The sequence below is a fragment of the Sarcophilus harrisii genome, chromosome 2, assembly GCF_902635505.1.
Source record: "Sarcophilus harrisii chromosome 2, mSarHar1.11, whole genome shotgun sequence".
NCBI classification, from domain to species: domain Eukaryota; kingdom Metazoa; phylum Chordata; class Mammalia; order Dasyuromorphia; family Dasyuridae; genus Sarcophilus; species Sarcophilus harrisii.
This window is the reverse complement of record NC_045427.1, coordinates 89,089,826-89,102,186: the sequence shown is the minus strand read 5'-3', so window position 1 is coordinate 89,102,186 and position 12,361 is coordinate 89,089,826. Positions and strand designations below refer to the sequence as shown.

The 12,361-nt window shown below is 32.4% G+C and overlaps 1 protein-coding gene across 3 annotated transcripts in view; it reads right to left on the bottom strand.

Annotated features, from left to right (window-relative positions):
• Positions 1-226: 226 nt before the first annotated feature.
• FOXN2 (forkhead box N2) overlaps positions 227-12,361 on the bottom strand; it is a 58,242-nt gene continuing 46,107 nt past the window's right edge. For all 3 annotated transcript variants that reach the window (XM_031950450.1, XM_031950451.1, XM_031950452.1), the window contains exons 5-6: positions 4,874-4,942; positions 227-4,333 (exon numbers count right to left, since the gene is read on the bottom strand). In XM_031950450.1, the coding sequence (XP_031806310.1) occupies positions 3,807-4,333; positions 4,874-4,942 (596 nt within the window). In that variant the 3' untranslated portion in view covers positions 227-3,806. The remainder of the gene's footprint in view (positions 4,334-4,873; positions 4,943-12,361) is intronic.

The window sequence follows — 12,361 nt, the reverse complement described above, 5'->3', positions numbered from 1 at the left end:
TAACATATTCCCCAACTCCTGAAAGTACATGCACTATTCTAAAACCAGGGACTTCCTACATTTACAAAATAGGAAGTATATATAATTCTTTTTGAGGTCATAGTTCTTTTTGGGGGTCATAGAATTTTTTTTTCCAAGATGAGATTCTAACAAGTTTCTCCATCAAAGAAAGATACTGCAATAATGTACTACCCACCTCTACTCCCAATGAAAAAAAGCAAGTACAAATGTTACAAAACAAAGTTTATTCTGCAATACTTTATCTTAATGAATTGCATCTCTTTGGTAAAAATAAACTTTATAAACATTTTAATTAACAGAGATTAGATACAAAAACTAAACATTTGTAAATTGTTTTTAAAATGAGCAAAAGACTTGGAACTGAAAATAGGTTCACTCATAACTGGTCATCTACTGGCAGAATTATTCTACAGTCCAGGACATTTCTTATGCTACATTAGAAAACAGGATTAAGGGATAGTATAACTCAAATTGCATTTCTACATTTTTTACTTTAAATAAATAATAATTAAAATGACTTGGCAATTGTAAATTGTTTCATATCACTATACGATGGCAACATAATACTTTTAAATTAAGTACTTTAGCTGAATAGAAACATACATTTATATTTTTAAAAAAAATTTTGATAATGGCACTGGCAGTTAGATACAAAGAGTGTGCTTTAAAAATAATGGCAGGTATAATGCTTAAAATATCCTACTTTTCCTGTCAATAAATATTTTGACTACATCATTATTAACAAATTTGAGTAAGCTTTGCTTAAAATCAAAGATTTCCCTTTCCAGCCTAACAAAGAACTCTAGAGAAGTTGCAAACCAGAAAGCCTGAAAATTTCAACAAAATCTATGGGCTTCACAAAATGTCAAAAAAAGTTGCTGTTGAATCCAAGACAATAGTCTTTAGAGCTCTGTGAAGTATCCACATTTGTTGTTTAAACTGGCAGAAAAGACTTCCTGGTATACCAAGTCTCACACATTCCTCCAGATATACTTCCTCCTACCTTTGAATTCCTGCTAAAATACAATCTAATTGACCATTTGGTATGAACCCTTTACATAATGTCATGAAAAGTAGCCCAAAAGAAGAAAAAAGAAAAACGAAAGAAAGCAAAGGAAAAAATTACAACCCCTCCCCTCTCATTCCGATTACACCGAATTTATACTATTTACAAAAAAAAAAAAAAATTCTTTAACTTAAAAGAAGCCATGCTGGATATGGAAGGAATATGAAAAACTTGCTCTTACAAGACTAGAGAAAAAAGGAGATGATTCACCAATAAAAATTCCTCCTATATTATGGAAAGGCTATGTTCTTTCTCTGTATGTAAAAAATAAAACAAAGATATAACTTTTGGTAAGACATTGCACATGCAAAGTAACATATGTGTGTATATATACATATACATATATATATATGTGTGTGCATATATATATATGTATATATTTAGAAGACACTGATTTATGTTTGGGATAAGAAAAATGAACACTAACTATGGTAAGTAAAAAATTTAATAGGGGAACATTATATAGATCAATATACATTTCAATACTATTTCTATTATTTTGACATATGGCAAATTGTATTTGAAATGAAATCATGGTTTTTAGCCACAATGGCAAAATTCCATTGTGACAAACTCCCTGGGAAATTTAAGTGGTTGCTATAGTGGAACTTTGTTATAAATAAATTGCTAGACATCACATACCTGGTCTGTTGGGCCTAGCCATGAAACAGAGCTAATTCCCAATCTTACCAAGTAAAAAGCCCTATTTTGAACTTAGTAGGAGAAAGAGTATATTGTAAAAACTGTGGTAATAAGCATTTGTGTTATATTTACTACTTATCTAACAGTTATTAGTGAGGGATACTAATGTCCTCTGGTAACTGCATCATATATGGTTGAATAACAAAAAAAAAGAAAGAAATATAACCTAGTTGTGCTTAAGAGCTATTTTTCATGAACAATAAATAAAATGACTATCTCCACACTCCCCCTGATTCTACTAACAAGGCTGAAGCAGGTCAATTTACTACTAAAATATGTGACATTAATACAAAACAGAGAACATTTAACAATATATATATATATATATATATCCCTGCTTAAGGTTTCTGTGAAAGAAAGACATTTATTATTAACATGCATCTTATTTGAAAAGTATGCCCAAACAAATTTTAAAAATTAAACATGAAGTTGTTTTATCCCTTTTAACAATCCTAAGATTTTGAAATTTTTTGAAAGCATCAAGGCAGCATCATCTGAACAAGGCAGGAAAGGAAAGGAAGTGTTTTTCTGGGGGGGAAAAATCCCACAGGGAAAATCTTAAATAAAAAGGAAACAAAAGATTCAAGATAAACTTTTAAAAAGATTTCCTTCCAAAAGCCCAGAAGAGGAAAAATTCCATGTAGTAAATACTGAATTCACCATAAATCTGTAGATTTTTCTGAAGAACTATAACTTCAAATCAGAAAATGCTTCTTATATAGGTAGAACTGTTCAAATAATACTTAAACCACCTCAACCAATGGATTCATTATTAGAAGTAGTGATATCTATTAACTAAAGATTAATGGCACATTTGGGTATTATACTGCTTTTTCCAAAGGGGCTTAATTTTTCTACTTCTCAAATATTAAGACTATACTTATTTTACCCTGGGTTTGGATAGATTTTCCCAAAATTGCTTATTACTTAACTGTAAACATTTAAAACTTTTATTTTAGTAGATTATGTGTTCCAAAACAGCAAGTATTGCTTCCTTTTTTGTCTTTATATCTCTAGTGTCTGGCACAGTGGCTTGCACATATTAGGCATTAAATTGCTAAAATGAACCAAATTCTAGATCACACTCCATTTAAATTATGATTATAATTTGTAATTATCACTGTTCCCACAGAGACAACATAAGGAAGAGAACCTTTCATTGAAAAGGTCTGCCAAAATGAAAATTATTACATATTATCATTTCACTGGCTATCTGTTATATAAAAACTTAATAGTTAACAGAAAACTGGCCAACTAATTACTGATTTAAAGCACTAAGGGTAAAAACAAAAGTGCCCCCAATACAGTCTATCTAACAACAGATAAGCCAAAGAATTTCAAAAGATCTTATAAGAGATATGGAGTGGACTTAGAACGTACAATAAAAATCAAGTTTCCCCATTTTCTACTTGTATAAACAGAACTTTCTAGCAGCCATTCTAATTTAGCTACCTAAGATCTTTTCAAATTTAATTTTTTTCCCTACTTGGTTATGCTTCAACCAGCATTCACTAAAAACATACTCTACACTGGTAAATAAAAGTAAATAGGATAAAAGGGGCAAATAACGTTTTTAGCCAATTTATCCACTGTATTCAGTGGTTTAAAAAAAAAAAATGGAAAAATTGCTATACTGAGTGGCATGTTATCCCATTTTCTACACCAACAAAAGATATTCATCTAGGAAAGATTTTGTCTACAGTCTTAAAAGGGAGCCTGAGGATTTTTCTGTGGAAGTTTTCCAAATTTCTGAATCAATGATTTTTTTAAAAATTGCTATTAGTACTTCAATCATGCATTGATTGGCCCAATCCTAGGTAAGGATGACCCTAATTGCAGTGATTAAAAAAAAAAAAAAGGTATAAAGGAAAAAAGGTAATTAGCACACCCCCACCCCCACCCCCAACGACCAGCTAAAGAAGTCCATTATGGCTTTGATCTCCCTTGTGAAGAGAAAGTAGAAGAGTATTGCCACATTAAAAAAAAAAAAAAAAAAAAATCACACTATCTGGTACTACTATTTTTTCCTTTGCTTTTGGCTCTTTGCAGTACTTATTAGGGAACCCAAGCACGTGCGGATTCCAGCAAGGTGCAGCAGAGATCCAGCGGCCTCTTTAAGCTCCTCATCAATTTCCTGACATGACTCTCTTTTAGGTTTCTTGGTGGGCCGGTCTTTGTCAGAGGTATTTGCACAAGGTTGTGATACATAGCCACTGTCTCCAAGAGGGTCATCTTCATACTCAATGTCTGTATCTTCTTCACTGTGAAACCCTTCACTGCCATCACTTCCTGCACTTCCTGCAAGATTATTCTTTGGGATAAACTCATACACCTCATCAACAGAAGATAAGGAAGATACGCTAGATCTGGATGCACAACGCTGTGTTGCTATGCTGCTTGCGCTGTAATTGTGATCTTCCTTTGGATCAATATTGTTGACTGCAGAATCACTCTCTTGTAAATTTATGGCACTGGGATGGCTAAATGCACTAACAAAACTCCTTTTCTTTTGTAAAGCCGTTTTGAGTGGCAAGGGCTTCTCACCTGCATAAAATGAAGGTCAATCAATGAATACAATATTTACCTCAACATGAAGAGCTATTTATATAAAAGATTTTCTTGCAGAGACAACTAAACTACTATTTTGGATTTATACAACATCTTTCCTTGGCAGAGCTACAGATTAAATAAGATTATCTAAAATTGTACTTAATTTTCTCAAAATGCTGTACAATTTATCGGTATAGCACAATTTCAGCATAGTGTAATGCAAAAGGGCATTAGATTTTGTTAGCCTGGCTCTACTACATGAATGTAATGCATGAGTGAATCATGGGCCCAATTTTTTGGCTTTTAGTTTTCTCAAAGGTAAATCAAAGGTGTGGGACTAAAATGATTTTCAGTTCTAAATTCATTGACCTATTATAAAAGTAATGGTGCCAAGCAAACACAGATTGCTTTAACGAAGAAAAGAGAGCAATAGAAATCTAAGGTCTTAAAATAAAATCCTTAATACTTTACATTGTAATAAAAAAACACCCAAAAGTCCAAAATGTTTTCCAGTAAAAAAAATAAATTGCTTACATTCTAAAATTCCTTGTTCAATAGATGTATTTAAAAGCATCATAGCAGTGGCTGCATCAATATCGGATTCTGTAATGAGAAAAGTTATTAGTAACATTTTAGAAATTTTGTTAAAAGAACATTTTTTAAAAATTTGATACCTGAATAGAACTTAATTCCAGAGGCCTTAATGAAGATTATAAATTTTTAAATATAGTATTTTTTCTTGAAATTCTTTGGTAACTGTTTTCTGCCTTACTTTCTTTAAGAAGCAGTACTTGATTTGGTAGCAGATTTGTCCAAATAATTTTGGCTTTATCCCAATTAACTTAAGGAAACAAAACAAGCTGCACTGTTAAAATTTAGTATGTGACAATCTTGAGGCAGCTATTATTTTTTTTTTTAAGGCTTGATTTAATTTATCTTCTCTTGACCATCAGATATATTGTATTTTTTGAGATTTTGAGATTTAAATTTAAAGTTTTTTAGAATTTCATTCTGTGTAATAAGTTTTCATTACATGCATTATTTTTTTTAACCTAGAAGCTTGAAATATGTATTTGGAATGTGTACGGCATAATTTGACCAATAAAGATGATTGAAAAAAAAATTTTTTTAAAGTTGATACCTTCATTCATACATTCTAAACTACTTGTTGAAACCTTTTAATACTGCTCTCTGAACAAAAGCTAAAACAAAAAACAAAGTACCAGCTTTCAAGGTTCTAGTTTGGGGGAAAGCCAAGGACATATGCCTAAGAATTAATTTATGCAAACCTCACTGCTCAAACAGCCAAGTATATAAAACTAATAAAGTTGCCAATGACAGCCTCCTGATACAAATAATGTTCTTATCTATAAATATAACCATTATTTAAGAACTTGAAATCAGAAACATTTGGGTCAGAATCCCAACTCAGACATTGAATGGCTCTGTGATCTTGGGCCAGTTACTCTTTCTGAACCTCAGTTTTCATATCTTTAAAATAGTGATATCTGCATCACATTGTTTTCTCATGTCTGACTCTGTGACCCTATTTGAGTTTTGTATTGTTTTGTTTTTTGCAAAGATACTGGAAAGGTTTGCCATCTTCTCTGGTTCATTTTACAGATGAGGAAACTGAGGTAAACAGGATTAAATGACTTGCCTACAGTTTAAACTAAGGAAGATGAATTTCTTATTACAAAACCAGCACTCTATCCATTGTGCCATCCAAGTACCCACTGTAGAGAGTGGTGAGGCTCAAATGTGATCACATATGGTAACTGGCATACAAATCTCAGCTATTATGAACATTATGTATCAATTATAATGATAATATGAAAGATAAAAAAGAGAGAGATAATCGTCAAGCAATTGCCAAATGTTTATTAGCCAGGCAAGTACTAAGGACTGAGGTACAAAGAAAAAGAAAAAAAATACAGTCCTTGCCCTCAAAAAGCTAACATTTAACAATGTATATAGAAATAAGTACAAGCAATACATAATAGATGGAGAAGGAAAGCCAAAGAACATGGAAGTACAATTGGTCAAGCTATGCTTTATTAGATAATAGATGATTGCCCCATTATTAGTGAGACAAGGCAGTGAAGGTAGTCTATACCACGAAATGAGGACATTCTCTGAACTGCCTAATAAAAAATGAAGAATAAGGACTAGGGATCTAAGAAACTTATCTCTAACTGTACTACAACATAAAAAGAGCTAGGATGGGAAAATGTCTGGTCTTTGAGGCAGTTAAACCTTAGCAAATAAGCATTCTACAGAATAGAGACCAGTTAAACTGGATTTCATCAATTCACATAAGTAATCAGCCTACTCAAGCTAATTGTTCACCTTAAAAAGTTAAGAAATCTAAAAAGGACTGAATAAGGCAAAACAATTATTTCATATAATATGATATCCAATTTGAAACAAGGCTTAAGCATAAAAAACACCTTCCATTTCTCTACTTCATTGTGGTAAAATGAAACTTGAAGTGTAATAATATAAATTATAAATATTTATAATATAAATATTTTTATCACTTTATTCCACAGTTCTTGTAGAGAAATTCAAGAAAATTGCAATTGACTAGCCTTATCAATGTGACAAAGATGACAGGATCAAATAATTCAACAGTAATCCACATTAGACAACAATTCTATTCTTAAAAGTTTTATCCATCAAGTCTAATTTCATTTTAAGCTAAATTCACACCTTGATGAACAAATATTATGGATTAAAATTAAACAAAAGATGGCAAAAGAAAAATAATGAATATCAAAACCAACACCAGAAACAAACTAAAAGTATTACAAACCACATCAACTTGGATAAATTTAATGAAGAGAAAAATAAAATCAGCAAAAACTACATGAGACAAGAAGATGATGAAGTGCAATGATTCAGAAAATCCCTATGGAGAATATAAATAGTGAATTTTGAGGTAAAACTTTTGCTGAAAGATGAAAAAAAGAAAAAAAAAATCAAGCTCAAACAATACTTTAAAGCTTTTAAAGAAACATGATAGATTTGTAGGACAGAACTAGGAGAAAAAAACCTAAGACTTATTGAGCTTCCTATGACTAAAGAGTCTATCATGTTGTAGGAGATTGTACAAGAAATTTTCTCAGACATACTTAAAAGACACTGAAGACTGGATGAATGCCAAAAGAGGTGAGACTGAGACTCAACTTATCCAGATACTTTATTGGCAAATTCCAAGACCATAACAGGGAAGTAATTTTTAGAAGTCACCATGAAATAAAAATAAAATCTGTCAATTTATTGAATTTGTTCATTTTTCTAGCTTCTTGTAAAAAGAAGAATGTCAGAACAAACTGGTTCTAAGAGTAGGACTGATGTCCTAATGACAAGGACTGGATCAGAGAGAATAGGCTCTGGAGTATGTCTATAAGCATAAGCAGAGATGGAATAAATGAATATCAGAGAGAATTTTGAAGTTCTCAAACATGATGGATACAGAACACTTATAGGTGATTATAAGATTTAGGATATAATCATGTATGCCTGTATAAAATCAAAGTGAAATAGAACGAATAAATCATGGTAGCCAAGTAGACTGAGGAATAGAGAAGTAAAGGACCTTGAAGGAGCATCAATTATGTATGTCGAAATCACTGAGTATAAAAGGAATAGTTGAGGTGGAGAGAGAAAATGTGAACCGGCCATTGAATTCAATGAGGGAAAAAAAAAGGAATGTTTTCTACCAAGTGTGTTGGTAGATAACAACTGGCAGGATCTGGAATGAGTAAGAAAGCTAGGTGGGGGGCAACTAGGTGGTGCAGTGGATAGAGCACCAACCCTGAAGTCAGGAGGATCCGAGTTCAAATCTGGCCTCAGGCACTTAATTTTTCCTAGCTGTGTGACCCAGGGCAAGCCACTTAACCCCAAATGCCTCATCCAAAAACAAAACAAAAAAAGCTAGATAGAATGAATTTTGAAGGAGGAGAAAGCCTTGGAAGTGGCAGTGGGAAAACAAGACATATTTTGACTGCCCCACCAACAGTGCTATGTATCTATTTAATGTAGCCCCAAATGGCATTCGCTTTCTTGGCTATCACATATTACTGAAACTCATTCTAAGCTGGTAGTCCCGTTAAATCCTCTAAATCTTTTTCAGACAAACTGCTGTTTGTTTGTCTTTTTAATCATGTCTTGTATTTGGAAAGTTGATTTTGTTAATAAATGGTAGGCCTTTGCATTTAATACTACTAACTTTCATCTTACTATATTTGATCCAATATTATAGCCTATCAAAATATTTTAAAATTCTATAATGCTTTCATTGTTAGCTATTCCTTCCAACTTTATATCATCTGAAAATTTGATTAGCATGTCATCTATCCCTTTATGCAAATCCATAAAAAAGTTATTCATAGATTCATAGGTGTAACATTGGAGATCTCTTTCCAATCTGATGTGGAAACATTAATTACTATTCAGTGGGTCTGATCATTCAACCAGTTCCTAACCAAAAATTACCTACCTTTTCCATTCTATTAAGATAGAAAAAAATAAAATATAAATAGCTAAATAATAAAATATATATAGATAGATCTTGATTAGTGTGAATAATGAATCCCCTCCTCCCAAAAATAAATTCACACTGCATATATCCAATGATCAAATGACTTTCATATAATTCTAACTTCAAAGATTGTAAATTCAAATATAGTCGACGACTTTTTAGGATTCATTATTCAAATTATCAGGACCTCACTGTAATTCCAACATTTCCCTATTCTACAAAGCTAGTAACCCTATCAAAATACACCCCCTTCTCCCAGGTTAATCTACCATGACCTAACTTTGTATGAAGACACACTAATCTTTTGTGATTCCTGTTTCTTTGTCTGGATACTTACTAAGCATACCTTTTAATAATACATACTATATTTTGCTAACTCCATTTCCCTTGTCTTGGGAAACCAAGATACTTGCTTTTTTCCAATACTACCATGTTTTCCCTATTCTCATTGATCTTTTAAAAATAGCTGACACTCAGAGATCATATTTGATTACAGTTTGTTTAGTGTTTTTGATATATATAAAATCACAAGTTAAGAGTGGAAATGGATCATAAAAGTCACCAAGTTCAACCTTCTCCTTTACAGATGAGGACGATCAGACTCAGAGAAGCTAGGAGACTTATTCAAGGTTTGTTGGAGAACATCTATGAACCCCACCTGGCATCCAAGAGTGACAATCATGTTTAAAGCTAAATTTGTCCTCTTGAATCAGAAAACTTAAAATTCATCAAGATTGACTAGGTTTTCCCTTACTATACCTATATTTCACTAACAATATTGGGCATCAATTCCTTATAAGTCATTTTTGCTCTTTTCTTTCCAACCTAAAGACTGTCCTCCTATGAAAAGAAAAACAAAAGAAAAAGAACTGTCTTCTCTTATGTCACTTATCATCTTCCCATTTACCCTAAGCAGTGACTTTCCCTTTCTTTCTTTTTTCCAACATAGCTTTTAAAAAAATCCTTTTGTTATCCTTAATTTTTCCCATTTTCTTTAACTCATGCTCAGACTTAACACTCAACACTAATCTTACACTTTTGTGTCAGGCTAATATATTGATCCTGTGTTGTCTTTCCATGCTTTCACTTTCTGCATATCTTCTAAAATTTAAGTTGATTGTCGTATTCACTATCCAGGTATTTTTCTTACTCTTCTCAATGGAATTGTTTCTGTTTTTATAGTATTTGGTACAGAGTAAACACTTATAAAAGATTTGTTGGATGAAGTAACTTCAGAACTCTAATATCCCAACAGAAACCTATTTACCTTATCTTTAAACCCTTAGCAATGTGCTGTCCTAAATTTAGGAAGCTTTTCAAATATATACATATTTCATGTCTTCAGTTACAATTTTTAAGACACAATATTTAGTTAGCAAGCTCAATATAAGTAAACAGCCTGTATATGTAGCCTATAAACATAAGAAGGTGATAATCTCAATGTAGTCTGTCATGGTTAGAATACATTGTTCAAATCTGGGCAACAAATTTTAGGAAGAATGCTGATAAACTTTACAATGTTTAAAAGTACAACCAGGATGATGAAGGGCCTCAAACTCAAATTATGAAAAATGGTTGAAAGAACTGGGCACGGTATCTTTAGCCCAGAGGAAATAATTTGAGGCAAAGAAAACTACAGAGTTGTTTTCCAGTGCACCAAGTTCTGACTTGTTTTGCTTGGCTCCAGAAAACAGAAGCATCAAATGCAAGTTGCAAGGATGCTAATCTGGGCTCAATATGAGTTATTCTAGGCTTAAAAAAAAACTTCAATTAGAGCTACTCTAAGTTGGTATAGGTGGTTAGAAGGAAGTTCACTCTGACCCGATGTCTTGAGATAAGATGTCTGGTACATTGCAAAAGGGATTCTTCTTCAAGTTATGTTTTAGACTAGCCAGTCACTGAGATCTTGTCTACCTATGACATTTCATGATTTCCCCCAAGGCTCCTATCATTTCCATCTCAGTAACTTCTTCCTCTTTGATGGTGAATTCAGAATTTCTCCTTGTTTGTTCTTGTACCTTTTAAAGGATAAGATCATCATTAAGGTAAGACAAGAAATTATTAACACTTCTGCTTTGGACAGAAAGAATTATCTAGCTTCAGTAGGAATCTGGATAGAGTCCTGTATCATACTACATAAATGTATATACTACATACTGGCAGAGAACTGTAATCTATTCCTCAAAAATATCTATTTCTTCTTTTGGTTCAGTCAAGGTGATCTACAGCTTACTCCAATGGTAATATTACTTCTATTTGGCTGATACCTCTACTGATTTTTACCCAAATGAAGTTATTTCCTGCCCCCTATTTTTATTCCTGGATTTGCTCATGCATATGTCTTCTTAAAACACAGTGTACCACTGAACACCAGGTTCCAACTTTACTGGTGCTAATTTTTTTTAAGAACCACATTCTAGTCATATATCTCATCCCATCAGATCTCAATGATATAATCACTGAGGTCAAGTTTGCTTCCTTACTCTAGAATTTCTAGTGCATCTTACTTAGCATTTTCTTAAGTTTTAGGTTTTAAAGACTTCTTTCCAATTCTGTGTCTTGTGGACTTCTGGTGAAAGAGATTTGAGATAATTCTTTTTCTACTTAACTCTTTGACATCTAGCTTGGTGAATATACATTGGCAGATTTTTTTCCCCGTTCCACTTCCTTTTCATTTTATAACTCTTTTGACTAGATTTTTAAGATTCTAGGTAATATCTTCTTGCCAACACTCCATTGTTGACTGGAAGCCTGTCATTCCTATACTTTAAAAGCCATGGTCCATAAATCCAAATCCTATTCTTAAATATTTTCTTAAGCAGGTGTTCACTTCTCAAATTGCCTTTTTCTTCTGAATTCCTTGTTTTAAATGGGGACCAGTGATGAAAATAACAGGTGTGCCCCTAAGATCTTCTGCTTCTTATTCAAGACTTCTTACTCTTCAACCTTCTTGGAAAGTAGACTTTTTAAGACTATTCATTCATTCACTCAAGCACTCACTATGTGAAAGGTTCTACAGAAGGTACAAAAACCAAATAAAATAAGATTCCCTGCCTCATGAAGCATATATTCAAGCAAGGGATAACAAAAAACTAAAAGTAACTGCTACTTAAATAAAAACAAGAACAACTAAATAGGAAAAACATAAAATGCTATGAGAGTTTTTTGTTAAACTATATGCTGAGTTCCTTTCCAGCTATGACTCCCAGTTAGCTTTACTTTTGACTACTTCAAGTAAGTAGTATTTAAATGGGACACTGAAAAGGAAAGATTTCAAAAAGGAAAGATTGGAGATAGAGTGGAAAAATGAACTGGGAATGCATTCTACATGTAGGGAATGGTTTGAGCAAAGTACACGTTTAGAGAGGTGATAAAGAAGAGTTATGAATAACAAGTTGTGGTGAGTAATTTCAGGTATATTACTACTAATAATAATACCACCACTATCAGCATTTATATATATTTACATAGCTCTT